Raw genomic sequence first — 17,211 nt, 5'->3', positions numbered from 1 at the left:
TTGGAGGGGAACTGTGACTGTCGTTACATCTGTAGCTCTCCTCCATTGTTGTTATTTAACAAAGTGATTGTAAGTCAGTTAAGGTTATGTAACTACTGCTTCTATAAGAGGATTATTATAACTTTATAATCTCATTACTGCATCCATGAGACTATAATATTGTCAGTAAAAAAGTAAAGAAGTAGTCAGTTTAGGAATAACAATGATACTCTGTGTGTCAGATAGATATTTTATTGTTTTTTGAAAGTCTGGAGTTATTAGTGCAAACTGAGGCCGGAATTAGAAATAAACCATGAATAACTGGCATACAAATGCAGTTACAGTAAAATAATCAGCAATTATAACTTTGTTAGGGTAGACATGTTGGCAATAGAGGAAAACATTTAGACATAAACTCATTATCATCCTATTTGAGAGGATATACTTTAGCCAGAATCAGTTCAGTCTCTAATATTGTCTTCCAACTATAATTACACAGCAGCCACCTGGATCTGAAATCATCTGGGATATTACAAAGGAAATGGACTTATCTAATGTGTCTAACATCTGTCCCACCTATTCTTTCTTAATTCTGAGACGGTCTTTCAAGTGTAAACAAGTCTCTTGTAAAAAAAAAAAAAAAAAAAAAAAAGCAGTATCAGCTTTAAGATTGTTAAAAGTTTTACTTTATTTTGGTTATGAGTGAGTCGGCTCTGTGATGTTCCAGCTAATAAAGTTTAATGATTCAGAAGATGCTGTGTATTTTGTCTGTCAGTTTTATGTGTTACAAAGATCTGTATTTTTATACATAGCACAAGTAGAATATTTGGAGCTAATTAAGAATAAGTGTGTCTGCAAAGCAAGTTTGACAGGTGACATTGAAAAGGTAAAAGCATCAAAGAAATTAAAGGAAAGATTACTAATAAAATTATCTCCTCAAATAAGTGATAATGGTCTGTGTTTTCTACCATACTGTAGAACCATAGTGAGAGAAATCCCTCCACTCTCTTAGAAACCTAATTTCTTTGTCCAAGTAAAAGTTAAAGCATTTCAGAATAACAATAAAAAATAATTAAAAGGAAACTCAATAAAATACATTTGCAGATAAGAATAGGGAAACAAAAAGAATACTAATAATGAAGTTTTAGAATTAGAAGACTTTTTGTTTGTTCTGGGAGCCAACTAGTCAAAGTAGTATCAGGTCTGGACTTCAGGCCAGTTTCCTGATGTCTGAGCCCTGTCCATATCAGAACTTTCAATAAAAACTACTGTATCTCCCAACATTTTCAGTAAAAATACAGGGTGGCGCAGGGAAACCGGAAATTTTGGAAATAGGTGTTGGCGACCCTGGGGCGTCGGCAGTTGTTTGGGACCAATGCCACCTCGTTTAGAACCCCTTGCCATTAGTTATAATGGAGATGTGGAGTGGTGCGCAATGAGTGAAAGCCTTTTAGAAGAATGGTGATAGTGTGACTGCTATGCAAAGAGAATTTCGGCATCATTACATTAAAAAAGAAGTCCCCAGGTGGTGTTCGAACGGCCCGTACACCAGAGAATATTGAGGCTGTTTGAGCTGCCATCGTGAGGAGCCCTCACTGCTCTGTTCTAAAACACGCATCATCGATATAGTTAGGGCGACAAAGTGTGCAAAGAATACTGCACGAGTTGAAGTTCCTCCCCTACAAATTACAGATTGTGAAGGAAGTCAAACTCAGTGACCACGTGTTGCATCAACAGTTTTGTGAACAATTGTTGACTAAAGTAAACGATGATGCCAATTTCATTAACAACTTGTGGATGTTGGACAAAGCCCATTTTCACCTTAATGGATATGTTAACAAACAGAATTTCCGTCACTGGGCACAGGAAAATCCTTTTGAGCTTCACCAGCATCCATTACACAGAACCAAGGTTACAGTATGGCATGCGGTGCCATCGCATGGTGTCATAGGCCCTTACTTTTTTAAAAATGAGGAGGGCATTGCAACCACAGTTGCATCCAATTAGTGTGTTACTATGCTTGAAACATTTTTTGTGTGGAGGTTGCAAAGCTTTGCACATTTGGATATCGAAAACATGTGGTTTCAACAGGACGGAGTCACTTCGCATACTACCCGTCAATCGATGGCAGCTATTCGACGATTGTTTGGAAGGCCCACCATTTCACACAGCAGTAACATTCCATGGCCTGTGAGATCTTCTGATTTTTTTTCTGTGGGATATCTTAAAAGCCAACAGTACCGCACACATCCTGCAACCATTGCTGAACTAAAAAGGAGGATCGAAGTGGAAATTACTGGCATTACTCTCGACATGTTATGTTGAGCAATGCAGTATTTCCACAACAGGTTGTCAGAATGTGTAAAGCGAAATGGACAACACCTTCATGATGTTTTCTTCAAAGCATAAAATGAATATTGAATGAATATTGATTACCATCATTAATTGCATATCCTGTACAATACATTTCATCACTAATGTATTTTGTAATGTGTTCATTCGTGCATTGGACGTCAAATTTCCCGTTTCTCTGCGCCACCCTGTATAAAAATGTAGACATGTAACCAGTTATACAGTATTTATTTCAAACTGTTTCGATTCTAAATTTGTTTTGCATTTTATAAAACACAGTACTAAGCTGTCCATTTTTTAATATGGACAATATGGAGACCAAAACTGTACAAAGTATTCCAGATATGGCCTCACAGTTTTTTTTGTACAGCTTATGCCTATTCTCTTTTTTGCCATCTGTTCAACATTATAGTAGTCATTTTATTTGCTAATATATTCTGCTTGGTTAAGTAAGATCATTTAATTTCCTTAACTTAAGTCCAGAGTCCCTTTCTTTAAGAAATAACAAACCATTTCTTTGACTTTCATAATTGTACAGAGACTAAAAAAGAAAGATACTCTATTACATTATGAAATGTTAAGGTGAACATTTTGACTTGCATGGAAGTCAAAAGTAATTCTCAGAATAAAATTGCAAAATGTATAAATTCAGTTTTTAAAAGCAATACAGCATAGATTAGATTTTTATTTGTGTATGCAATCAGGATTGTACAGTATATTCTAGTGTTAAATCACCTACTTGGTTCCTGTCCATGTACAGTCTGCCCTTGTGTGTGTGGGTCTTCCTCTGAGTACCCCAATTTCCTCCCCAATCCCAAAGACATACAAGCTAATTGGAGGTTCTAAATTGGCCATTTTGTTTGTTTATTTATCAATAGGCCTTGTGCTGGATTGGCCACCGTTACCTTAAATTGGATTAAGAATGTTTGACAATAAGTTTTCTTTTTCTTAATGTATTTAGATTATATACGTTATTAAAATAGTTGTAGCATGTTCAATGGTTGTATAATTTGAATTTCTATCCCTGGTATGTTCCCAGGGATAGAATTACAGATAAATGCTACTGATCGGCTTCTGGTTCCTGTTCATGTAACAAATAATTAGAATCTGAATTTGTCTTCTGTAAATGTAGAAGGTCTTCTTGCTGGATCACTAGCTGAATCAAAGCTGCCTTTACGATCCTAAAAGGCTTTTATAATGTACAGTATGTGGCACAGTATGCTCAAACTTGAATGCTCCTCTGTTTCTGAGATTATATTATTTTTTGATAATAGTTATAGAATGTTTATTTCCCATTTTTTAAATGCCTTTTGTATTGTTCATACTACAGAGATTCAAAGAGCACATGCAAGGTGCAGTTATAATTAACTGCAGTATCTTTTAAACTTTTATAATTTTGTCTATTTTCTAAACTCGTTTTGTTCCATTATTTAGTGAGTCTTTCCCTCAGCAGACACTCATTTAGGTCAATTTAAAGGCACAGGATAAACTTACACACTTATAAATAACTTACACACTTACACACTTCTCTTTTGAATATAGGAGAATACTTCCTGACTTGCAGAAACCCCATACGAATAGAGGGAGAAGCTACATGGATAGATGCTGGGCTGAGACCTGAATCCCAGATCCTAGGATAGACTGTTCATACAAGTTTCACATTTTGTAGCATCATTTTCCTTAATGTTAAATTAACAATTTTTAAATATCAGGGCAGGAATTTTACTGAAATGCTGAAAGCTTATCATTATGCAGCTCTGCTGCAGAATACCGTATATGGTAAAGCATTTTTATTTTTTCTTCTGTGTAATGTTTTAATTTATTTAAACCTTTTCCCCCAAATTAGAATTAAGTCCTAGTAACAAAACTGCTTCTTCACTCCTCTGAGCTTCATGCTTTGTCTGATCTTGGTCACAGGCAGTTTGCATTCCTCTGAGAGCATTTCAAAAGTAGATTTCTAAGCGTGATTTGGAGCCATGTTTGCGGAACATGTGGATATAAGTGGTCTCATGACCCAGTAAAAGGAAGGCTTGAAGGTGCTATCATGCCTGTCAATCTGAATGCAGCGTTCTGCTTCAGTCTACATTGGGGCCTTATTTTGCTGCTCTTAAATGAAGATAGCATCTTTGTTTCACATGAACCCTTTCTTGATTGACTCATTTCTCTTTAACTACTAGGTGGGGAAAATAATAATAAAACTCCCAACTAAATGAATGACAGAATGAGTCGGACATCCTATTGTATCAGTTTTGCCTTTATAATAACTAGTTATAAGTGTTTTCAAATTAAGAATGTTTAATTTAGAAGCTGGAATGCCTTAGAACAGTAATCTAGGTAATTGTGGCATTAAGGAGCAGAATTTCTGCTAATGTTCACTGAAGTGAACCCCTCGAGAATGTACTTATTTCATCTTTTAAAGAGTATAAATTTATGCCTTTTGATAATTTCTACACCAACAATCTTTATTTTTATGCTCAAAAGACTATTGAATCTTAAAGCCTATCCATTCATCTGTTTTCTGGATCAAAGTGTGGACTTGCTGGGAGCCAATGCTTACACAGCAGCATTGCGCTGGGCCTAATTTGAAAACAGTACTATAAAGGGTCCTCTTCCATTACAGGGAATACATGTTAACACTCCCATAGTCACTTATATTCACTTATGTGAATTTCCCATTGGGATTAATAAAGTATCTATCTATCTATCTATCTATCTATCTATCTATCTATCTATCTATCTATCTATCTATCTATCTATCTATCTATCTATCTATCTATCTATCTATACCTATAAAATTTACTGTAGAGTCGAGTAAGGTCCTGTTTTCTTAAGAAAACAGCATTACATAGCTACTGACCTGATCTGACAAATCTTGCAGCATAGTAGGAGAATTGGTACAACTTTAGATTTTTGTTTCTAACTTGGCAACATTTGTAAGTAGACCTTCCATAGACTTTGGTTGTGAAGCTTCATAAACAACTTCTATACTCTGAAGAATCCTTAGCTCAGTTGTAGTGTATCATGTACCTTTCAACCTGAGGGACCCATTAATCGTCATTGTGTCTGGAATCATTTTGTTATGTCTAGCGTTGTATTTTTCCCGGCAAAGTACAGAATTGTTTTATCATTGCCTACCATTTCCTTCTTCCACACAGTTTGAATGGATGCTATTACTGTCGTCACTTCTGTGATTATCCACTCCTGACTCTGCTATGTTGCTGCTGCCCACTATGCCATGGTTCAACCTGACAGAGTTAAAAGGTCCATATAGAAAAAGGCTTAGCTTCCCCAGTGTATGCAAGGCACTTTACCCTAAGGAGGATTTATATATTAAATAAAATAAATCTTACATAACAGAATCATATCCTTAAGGCATTGATTAATTATTTTGATTTGAACTCATGATTAAAGACATGGGTATTAGTTAATTGAGCAAAGTATTAAAAGACAGTTCTGGGATGTTGGAATCAAAACAAAGGTTTTATAATTTCTGCATGTTAACTGTTATTAAATATACCATAATGTGGAACATATTCTTTAATGCCCCTGGAATTTGGACATGCTCAACGATTCAAGGATGTTTTTTTTCCTTTTGCTTCCCATATATTCCCAGTATGTTCCCTGTAAAACAAATATCAGTAATCCTCCCCAACTCAAATTTGTAGTAGTTCCTTACATATCACATGTTTGTGGTAATGATCATGGTCAGGCATTACCAAAAAGAAAAGGAAGGCAAGTTTGCCTACATTTTAGAGGTATAGGAAAAAACAGAAAAGAAAAAATAGTGCTTACCTTGTTAAATATGTGTGTGCGAGGGGGCACATCCACTGGAGTTTTAGCACTGCTTTGGAGGGGCTACGTGACGAGACACTATTGTCTATGTATCTTTACAGCTGCGGAGGTCTACATGGTTTTACATGCTGTCCGGACCCAATGCTGGTAGCTCATAGCTTCCCACCTCTGGACCAAGAAGAGGTGCAGAGTGTCTAGTTAGTGGGCAGAAGTGCAGGGGATCCCAGTATAAGTAGAAAGTGATTAAAAAAATCTACTGTTGTTCCAGATGAGTCATTTTGCTCAAGCCCGATGTCTGGGCACAATTAAGGTCATGATATAATTAATAGAGATTTTGCAGAAGCGTGGCATGTCACATAGCTTGGACTTACTAATGTCTGCCACGATTGGAGGGAATGGGTGATGCAAGCGGTGAATGGCTGGCAAAAATTGTGCTGCATATAAAAGGTATTTCCTGCCATCTTTTGACTGTCTGGCGAGTGTGGTGAGTGTTGTTTGTAGTGCATACCCAATGACAGCTAACATTGCGGCTTCTGCTTTACTTTATATATTTTTCTATTGTACATATAAATATTTTCCAGTATCATTTCTTTTCGTGTATGTAAATTGGGTTTTTGGTGCCATTCAATTTGGTATAAACATTTTTCTTTTTGAATATTTTTGTGGATTAGTTTTTTTGGACTATGTATTATTTTTGGAGCATCTTCCTGGCTCAGCTGACATCAAGGAAGGTTACCTTTTTGTTTGTGTATATGCATTTATTAATTTATGTATTTCTTTTTCTTCATTATGGTACTTAGGATACTCAATGTATATATTCTGTTTTGGTTTTGTGTATCATTGGTGGTGGGACTGTGTAAAAAAAAAAAAAAAAAACCTGCATGATAATATTTTGTTGACAACATAAATAAAACAGCATCATGACTATTGAAAAATCCAATATTTTTGTCTGCGTCTCCCTGTCTTACGTCACTCCTTCTGGTTCTGCTCAGTCCCGAACTACAAGGACACCCAGAGAGTAGTTTGGTGCCCACAATGCTTCTACATGAGATGTCACAATATTGAGCTACATAAAGACTACCATAGGCCCAACTTGTTCATTTTAGTATAACATTAATGAATTTTTGCCAAATTCTGAGTTTATATTATTCTTTGTAGAGCAAATGTGATCTTTTCTAGTTTAAGTAAAATAAGATGCTATTTTCAGATTAGTTTATGGAAGCTTAATTGGAGGTTTCCAAATGATTAAAATAAGACAGAGACTTGGCACTATATTGTGAGAGTGTTGTCTCATCTAGTGCTACTCCAAACAGTAGAGTGTGTTGATTTGTTGTAATGGTAAATGTAATGAATACTGTCTGTCAAATGAGCAAAGTTGTTACCAAAACGTATCTCATACCAAGGCAGGCCCTTGATAACATCATTCACAATTCAGATGTTGCCCTGGACATATTTTAGATAATTTTTGTTTAGAATGGTGCATGCAATGTGATGTTTTTAACTAAACAGTACCATGCTTTGATGAAGAGTGAGTGGTTGATTTCCATTCACTGTATAAAATTGTAATTAAAAGGTCCAGTTACCACCACTGGTTTTGATCATCTAGGGTGCACTCTCTGGGTCGAGAGAATCTCTAAATGCTGCTTGCTTTTTGACTAGACTAGTTATTTGAAAATGTTTGGGAACCCCTCTCAGCCTGCATAATAATTGACTCTACTTTCAACAAAAAAGATAACAGTGGTGTGTCTTTCATTTCCTAGGAACATCTGAGTACTGGGGTGTTTTCCGAACAAAGGTTTTTTAGTGAAGCAGTATTTAGTTGTATGAAATTAAATCAAATGTGAAGAACTGACTGTACAAGAATTTGGGTACCCTTGTAATTTTGCTGATTTGAATGCATGTAACTGCTCAATACTGATTACTTGCAACACCAAATTGGTTGGATTAGCTCGTTAAGCCTTGAACTTCATAGACAGGTGTGTCCAATAATGAAAAAAGGTATTTAAGGTGGTCAATTGCAAGTTGTGCTTCCCTTTGACTCTCCTCTGAAGAGTGACAGCATGGGATCCTCAAAGCAACTCTCAAAAGATCTGAAAACAAAGATTGTTCAGTATCATGGTTTAGGGGAAGGCTACAAAAAGCTATCTCAGAGGTTTAAACTGTCAGTTTCAACTGTAAGGAATGTAATCAGGAAATGGAAGACCACAGGCACAGTTGCTGTTAAACCCAGGTCTGGCAGGCCAAGAAAAATGCAGGAGCGGCATATGTGCAGAATTGTGAGAATGATTCCAGACAACCCACAGATCACCTCCAAAGATCTGCATGAACATCTTGCTGCAGATGGTGCATCTGGACATCGTTCTACAATTCAGCACAATTTGCACAAACATCATCTGTATGGCAGGGTGATGAGAAAGAAGCCCTTTCTGCTCTCACGCCACAAACAGAGTCACTTGTTGTATGCAAATGCTCATTTAGACAAGCCAGACTCATTTTGGAACAAAGTGCTTTGGACTGATGAGACAAAAATTGAGTTATTTGGTCATAACAAAAAGCGCTTTGCATGGCGGAAGAAGAACACCGCATTCCCAGAAAAACACCTGCTACCTACTGTCAAATTTGGTGGAGGTTCCATCATGCTGTGGGGCTGTGTGGCTAGTTCAGGGACTGGGGCCCTTAAAGTCGAGGGTCGAATTAATTTAACCCAATATGAAGAAATTCTCAGGATAATGTTCAAGCATCAATCACAAAGTTGAAGTTACACAGGGGTTGGATATTCCAACAAGACAATGACCCAAAACACAGTTCGAAATCTACAAAGGTATTCATGCAGAGGGAGAAGTACAATGTTTTAGAATGGCCGTCACAGTCCCCTGACTTGAATATCATCGAAAATCTATGGGATGATTTGAAGCAGGCTGTCCATGCTCGGCAACCATCAAATTCAACTGAACTGGAGAGATTTTGTATGGAAGAATGGTCAAAAATACCTCCATCCAGAATCCAGACACTCATCAAAGGCTATAGGAGGCGTCTAGAGGCTGTTATATTTGCAAAAGGAGGCTCAATTAAGTATTGATGTAATATCTATGTTGGGGTGCCCAAATTTATGCACCTGTCTAATTTTGTTATGATGCATATTTTCTGTTAATCCAATAAACTTAATGTCACTGCTGAAATACTACTGTTTCCATAAGGCATGTCATATATTAAAAGGAAGTTGCTACTTTGAAAGCTCAGCCAATGATAAACAAAAATCCAAACTTTTTCATATGACTGTATAGTATAAATCACAGATATAGTGGAAGATTAGGAAAGTGAGACAGGTTTCTTTTATCAACGTTTATAACTTGAACAACGTAAAAGTAGTATGCTACTAGAACATTCTATATGACTTGTCATTTTTCATAGGATGCAAATGTATTGTCAGTATAGAGGCATCTAAATGTCTGGATTGTACCTCTGCTTAAAGCGGTTTGTACACTGGTGTGATATTCTGAGTAACTGTTGCAACACTGAGTTTGTGGTAATTTGGCAATAATTAGGAAGTACGTGAATCGGTGATAATTAGTGCAGGATTTTCTTTTCATGGCTAGTTAAGCAGTTACATTCTTATTATAGATGTTAGAGCCCCTTGGCTTGGTGAGTTTGAGAATGTTTGTGTGTTTTGAAGGGTAGTAGATCACAACTGTTAATTTAGTCAACGAAATGTAAACCGCGGTTGATTCTGTCAACAAGTTCTTTTTATGATTAGTCTTTAAAACCTGATCCTGAATATTACTGTTAAATACTGTAATCTGTAACTTTTAGTTGATTTTGTTCCTTTTGTAAATAAAACTGGCACATTTTTATGTTTCCTGTGTAAATCTTAAACAAACAAAAACCTTCAATTTTACACCCCTTTGCTGTGAACGGACCCTGCAGTCCATTCATAGTATGTATGAAATAAAATATATGTAATAGGTATTAGTATTAAAACTGGCTACTTTCCTTTTAATTAAACAGTGTGTGTAACTCTGAACCAATTAATTAATTTCCTGTACTTACTGTTCTTAGCATTTATAGACTCTGAAACATAAACATTATAACCACTGCAAAACATATCAAGCAGGCAGACACATTCATACTTTCTTTTTTAGGTGGTGTTGACTACAGTCATGAAAATCAAGTGTGATTTGAAAAATAAAAAGCTGGTGTCAGAGACTGAACACATGGAAATTCCAAATTGGTTTCTCCTCCACATGCCAGCATATCTCTGCTGCATTCTGCAGACCCCTACCTTCTCTCTGTCTTTCTCAAGAAGAGCTTTCAACAGGCAACCTGCTATGATTTATTGACGGGTCTTTTACTGTATAGCTGCATGGTCAATCATTAACTAAATAGTGCTGTGTTTAAACTGTTTTTTATTATCGACAATGTATTCCATTGTCACATGCTATTTGAAGTCAGCTAGTCTTGTTAAGAAAAGTAGTGGATAAACTTATTACCCAAGACATTACATTAATGACAGGAGCAGTTCACCGTAAATGTAGCCTGATAAATGATCCACAGGAATTCACAGTTAAATGGGAATTATACACTCAGTGGGGCTGTTTAGAGGGCCAGGTACTACTTGGTACAAGCTGGTGGGTGAACCATTCCAAGTATGTGAAGCAAAGAAAAGAAATCCTGTCAATGTCAACCTGTTCTAGGTTTCAATATAGAAGATAATTCCCTGTCTTCACTGAATATGGAGTAAGACCCATCTGCTTCCAGCATGTGGAGTGTTGCACACATACGGTTTTCAATTCTGCTTTCTTTCACAAGATAAAAGCACAATTTGCACATATTCCTCCCAGAATACCCAAATACAATTCAGCAGCCAGCTCTTGGCCACTGTGTTTCATTAAGCCTTCACGTTGATAAAAGTTGAATAAATGAGGCATTTATTTCTAGCTAACAGGACAGTCTAAAGAGTGAAATGAATGATGTGGTACAGTTGCCATTAAATCCATCCATCCATCCATTTTCCAACCCGCTGAATCTGAACACAGGGTCACGGGGGTCTGCTGGAGCCAATCCCAGCCAACACAGGGCACAAGGCAGGAACCAATCCTGGGCAGGGTGCCAACCCACTGCAGGACACACACCCACACACCAAGCACACACTAGGGACAATTTAGAATCGCCAATCCACCTAACCTGCATGTCTTTGGACTGTGGGAGGAAACCGGAGGAAACCCACGCAGACACGGGGAGAACATGCAAACTCCACGCAGGGAGGACCCGGGAAGCGAACCCGGGTCCCCAGATCTCTCAACTGCGAGGCAGCAGCGCTACCCACTACGCCACCGTGCCGCCCTGCCATTAAATCGTTTAACCCTATTTTTATTTATATGTAATCTAAATTAGTTTATATGTAACCTTAATAAATGTAACTACGATATTCAGTTACTATCTAAATAAAAATAAATTTCTACATCTGTAGAATGTAGAACGCACTTAACCCAGTTAGAAAGCTGACCAACCGAGATTCAGTCGAGTTTAGTTTATTTTTAAATTATACCTGTCGCTGAAAGCTGAGAGAGATAAGTATGATTATTGCTACATCATGAGCAATAAAAATTAAACATTAAACTTTTACAGACATTTAGTCAATAAATAATTCAGTACATTTCCTTAAGTTGTAAACTTAGTCTTGCTAACATGCCCTGTGAAGGTGAAGGAGAGAAAAAAATATTAATATTACTAGAAAATATAGTCCTCTGGCTGGCTTACGACCCTTTGCAACAAGCAAAATTATAATCATTTTGACCTAAACCAAGTGGACACCCTCCCTCTTGTAAAATGTCACCATTTAAACTGGGTTACAGCAGGGCAGTAAGGTGTTATGTAACCGTTAACTTGAAGTTTCCCAATCACTTTGATGTCTCAGCCCTTCAAAAGAGTCTGACTGTAGACCTTTAGCGACAGGCCCCTCTGTGGCTCCTTCAGTACTAGTGGTACCTGCTACCATACTAGGATACCGATAAGAGAAGTTAAATTTAAGACAGTCAGAACTAATTGTCAGCCTTTCATTTTCAAACTTTTAAGTTTCAGATGTAAATTAGCAATCTTCGTACATCTTCTGGGATCTAAACTAAAAAAGAGGAATCGGTAAATTAATTGTGGGTATTGCCACATGAGTAAATGGTTGGAAAACATTGCCTGTATAATACCGATTCAGTTTTATACTATGCTTTTTTCTTATTGTATTTCCCTGTCTCTTTTAAAGGTTTGTCATTTCAGTAGTTTGCCTTTTTTTTGTTTTCTAGCTGGGCTGTGACCCGGTTTACACACATTTGATATTATTGGATTCACACTTAATAATGCATCCCTTTATTCCCATTTCTGGAAGAGTCTTTGGTCCTGGAACATATTTCAGCAAGTGTGTTTTTTTTTTTTTTTTGAAGAATAATGGAAATTGGATATGATTCTTTTACATAGTTGCTATGTTAAAATTCCAACAAGAAAGCTTTTCTGTCCACATATTTGTGATTGTGACCTGTAAAGTGGTTACATGTCTCTGCACTGCATACGGCATGTGGCAGTATGTGTGATAGCCAGCATATCAGACTATTTACAGTGTGTAATCTGGGTGTGTTAGCAGTACTTGCCATTGTTGATCACACTTCCCAATGGCATTTTCATAAATTAAAAATGTTATTTAAGAAAAATACAGTAAATCGCTGATTATACTTGCAATGGATTTTAACTTCACTGAAACATTTCATTTGGACGACAGAGTAACGCAGTGGACATGACTGCTTCCTCACAGATCCAGCTGTCCAGTGGTCAGATCCTTCACTTGGTTGTTGTTGCCTGTTCTGCCTGTAATTGCATGAGTTACACACCGGGTACTCTGCTTTTCCTTCCACATCTCCAAAGAATATACTTTTTTTTGGTGATTCACAGTTGGCCCAGCATGAGTATGAATGTGTACTGAGTGTGAGATACAAGATACAGAATGCACACTTTGACAAATGTCAGACCAGCGCTTCTGTCCTCACCTCAAATTGACGTGACTGTTATGACTGCAAAATATATATATATGCTTACACACCATGATGGCGCATAAAAGAACTCCGGCAGTGACTTCTCCTGAGTGTCAAGCCAAACAGAAGGCACTTCATGGATGAAGAACGACAAGCGGGTAGCCTGAATATACAGCCATTGAGCAGCTGGCTAGTACTGTGGCCCATCAACATGCCATATATACTCCACGATATAGAAAGCAGCTACAACAACAACAGAGAAATGTATGCCAATAAATGACGAGATTGTCAAATACTCCTAACTTCCAACTTCTATGGTTGGTCAGAGACTCTGTATGCCAATAAATGACGAGATTGTCAAATACTCCTAACTTCCAACTTCAATGATTGGTCAAAGAGCTCTCCTTACAAACGTTACACTGGTAATGCGTTTGCTCTGGAGCTTTAGTTTTTCAGTGTAAACAAAATACCATGTGGCCACAATGGAAATGTTCAGCTTGCTGTCTATGAACCACCTTTATTGTGGATTGGAAGTCCACAAGTTTCCTTTTTATGTAAAATTAAATTTCCACTATAAATGGCAAGGTATTAAGTTAGAATATAGTCTCATCACTTCAGAGCTGAGTTCCTGGCTCCATTACTTTTTTTCTTCTCATATACTAAACATGTGTTGGTTGAGTTTATTTTATATTGGGTCCGTGTGATTGATGTGCAGTGGACTGGCATTTTCTTACCAGGGCTGCTCCTTCATGTACCCAGTAGAAGAAGTGCCAACTCCCTCTGTATTAGAAAAAGCAGGCCCAGAAAAAAAAATGAATAATGACTTCATTCTGTGTTTAAGTTCATGTATAATTTAGGTTTGGTGAGAAAAACAATGAGAGATTAGGTTAAAAAAAAATGTCCCTGTTCTAATAGTGTTTAATATTTTTATTAGGAACATTTATCCAAATGTTGCCTTTTTTCCACCTGAATGATTATTTACATAATGTCACATTTCTCTAAGCTATGTAAAATGAATGAATTTGAAAGTGGCGCATGGAGAATGAAACTATGCTAAAGCCAAAAGTAAACGTTCAGTTTTACTGGTCAGTAATTTAGTGGTCTTTAAACTGTTCCAGATCGCATTATATCCTTACAAAAATACAAATTTATTCTCTGTGTCTTTCAGTTTGCTGAGCACCTGGTGAAACTGAAGTATCCACGTGTCTGCATTCTCGATGGAGGGATCAACAAAATGAAGCCAACAGGTCTACTTACTGTTCTCTCCCCCCAGATCTGAGCTTGGGGGGGTCTGTTACTGCATTCCCTGTCCAGACCTGGCCAGGCTTCACAATGCAGAGCAGAAGACTTTCCCAAGATGCTTTATCTGTGAATATCCTTATATGTCCCTTATGGTGCAGTAACGTCACTGATCTCTTTTTGGTGGAAATTCACCATTTTTCACATCTTTTTAAAGAATGACACAACACCTTTCTTTCTTTCTTTCTTTCTTTCTTAGAAGGGGATGATAACTGATAACAGTTGCCCAATGTTCACTAAAGACCCCAAGGAAGCAAATTTTCAGCACCAGCTTTTCACCCTTAATCTATATATAATACCAGATTAAAGTGAACAAGGAAAGAATTTTGTTTAAACCCTGTCTTCAACAAGACATTAGTAAGAGTGAAATCTGCCAAAATAGTTGACTTTACTTTTTTTTTTTAACATATGAAATTGTTTCAGATGAGTACTGTGTGATATATTTGAAAATATGTCTTTAATTTATAAATTATGATCTTCCTGTTCATCTTGTCTCTGGACAATAGCAGGTACCTTAAAATGCATATTAATTTACAATCTCACTGTTTTCTTTTTCTGCATTTCCCTTTTGATAATAACTTGTAAAATCATGTGCACTAATTATAATAAAATACTGTATAAAATATCAATGCAACACAGTAAAGTGTATTTTGCTTACATTCCTGGTACTAACTTTGATCTGGAAAATCTCTTGGTGTGAAACATTTGGAAAGATGTAATGAATTCTTTAAAATCATTGCTAAGGCACTTCTGATGGATTTACATAATGTTATTTGCATATGAACAAACAAAAACAGAATAATGAAACAAATTGCACACTTCATTGGTCTTGTTTATTCTAGCTTTCCTGTAAAATGTCCTTATTGCACAGACAAAGTCCGAAAGTAGTGTATGTGTAAAAAATGGCTCTTATTTTGATTGCACTGAACGGCTGAATTTGTGTTTTAATTTCAGTGACTTTCTTATCAATGTCATTAGCTAGAAACAAGAAGAATACTCCACTGGTGTTGGAAAAGCTATCTGCAAAAAAGAAATTCATTAATGAAAAACAGGCATATTTTAGAATTGTCTGAGTCCCACTTGCATCATTCAAGACATCTGCCTATCTGTAAGAATAAACTTTTTTATTATTGCGTTTTCAAAATTGTGGTGAAATAATAAGCAGTCTTGTTTTCTCAGCATTTTAGGCATAAACGGACTGTGTTTATCTGTGATATTCTTTTATTGTTTATGAATGAGTTGCTTTCTTCATATTGCACTACTGTGCTTGGCATCAGGGTCCACCCTTCTCTTGGCTTTGTCATGGGACCCTTTACTTGTAGGCATGGAATCCTTCATATGAATAAAACTGGAGTGGACAGCACATAACTAGAGCCCACTGAATTGAAAGTCAGAGAGTTTTCAGCCATAAAAAAAAAAAACAATGTCAACGAGAGAGCAAAGGCTGGTCTAAAAGCTCAGATACCATATAGTGACTTTAGAAACAAAATCATGTGTATAATTACGAGGCTGTATAAAGCATTTACGATGGATGACAAGGTGAGGACATGTAAACTCGACACAGAGAGGCCAGTGGACTAGGGTTTCAATTCAGGACCCTGGACTTTGAGGTAGTAATACTGTATTACAAGATCTGTGCCCCAGTGGCTACTTCTTGAAGAACATTTGTAATTAGAGTTTTTAAATAGATGCATAAGGTTGTATGATACCATGCAGTATTATTTGGAAATATAAGCGAACAGCACTTTATGAGCTCTTTATTACTTTTCTTGTAAATATAAAAAAAATTGCATATAATTTTTTCTTTCCTCTCTGATATATACAGTATGTAGAGTTTTTCTAATTTCTAATTAGACTTGTGAAATTGTTCTCCTTTACTTGTCTTACACAAGTTTGTCCAGGAATTACATATGTGCTTACTGTCATATAAATAATAATAATGCAAAATGTGACAAGAAAGAAAAGAAGAAACTGTTGTGGGGGTGCTATGACCCGAGAACATGCTGCTTGATTTCTTTTCTGCCATCTTAGCTTGTAACGGCCAACCCAATCGTCTGGACCGGCAACTACACCACCAGGACCCGTGGCCCGGTAACCTAATGGAATGTTAGACTAGACAGGCCGTACTTCTTCCAAATCACTTCCCCAGTCGAAAATCAAAATAAGCAAAAATAAAAAAATAAGGCAAATAGTATGTAAAATAGCAAAGTGAATATATATTAATGAAAAGAACTGAAACAAACTCCAAACAATGTGTATATATATATATATATATATATATATATACTGTACAGTGGAACCTCGGTTCACGACCATAATTTGTTCCAAAACTCTGGTCGTAAACCGATTTGGTCGTGAACTGAAGCAATTTCCCCCATAGGATTGTATGTAAATACAATTAATCCGTTCCAGAACATACGAACTGTATGTAAATATATATTTTTTTTAAGTTTTTAAGCACAAGTATAGTTAATTAAACCATAGAATGCACAGCGTAATAGTAAACTAAATGTAAAAACATTGAATAACACTGAGAAAACCTTGAACAACAGAGAAAACTAACACTGCAATAGTTTGCGCTATAGCGCTACCAACCGCTGGCTAAAAACACTTTTTTTTTAATGAGTTTTAAGCACAGGGAAAAAAAATGAACATTTGAAAAAATCTGTAATTTAATAAACCACCAAGAAAAGTAACATTGCAACAATGCACGCTATGAACTGATCTCTGTAAACAGAAGTGAAATCAAAATCAAGCCCAGTGCATTCTTTAACTG

The 17,211-nt window shown here is 36.5% G+C and overlaps 1 protein-coding gene across 2 annotated transcripts in view; it reads left to right on the top strand.

Annotated features, from left to right (window-relative positions):
- Positions 1 to 15,060, top strand: part of tbck (TBC1 domain containing kinase) — a 291,120-nt gene extending 276,060 nt beyond the window's left edge. For both annotated transcript variants that reach the window (XM_051929957.1, XM_051929956.1), the window contains exon 26: positions 14,305 to 15,060. In XM_051929957.1, the coding sequence (XP_051785917.1) occupies positions 14,305 to 14,415 (111 nt within the window). In that variant the 3' untranslated portion in view covers positions 14,416 to 15,060. The remainder of the gene's footprint in view (positions 1 to 14,304) is intronic.
- Positions 15,061 to 17,211: the final 2,151 nt, after the last annotated feature.

The sequence above is a fragment of the Erpetoichthys calabaricus genome, chromosome 7 (genome assembly GCF_900747795.2).
Source record: "Erpetoichthys calabaricus chromosome 7, fErpCal1.3, whole genome shotgun sequence".
NCBI classification, from domain to species: Eukaryota; Metazoa; Chordata; class Cladistia; order Polypteriformes; family Polypteridae; genus Erpetoichthys; species Erpetoichthys calabaricus.
Note: the sequence above shows the minus strand (reverse complement) of the source record. Positions and strands in the feature narration are given on the sequence as shown.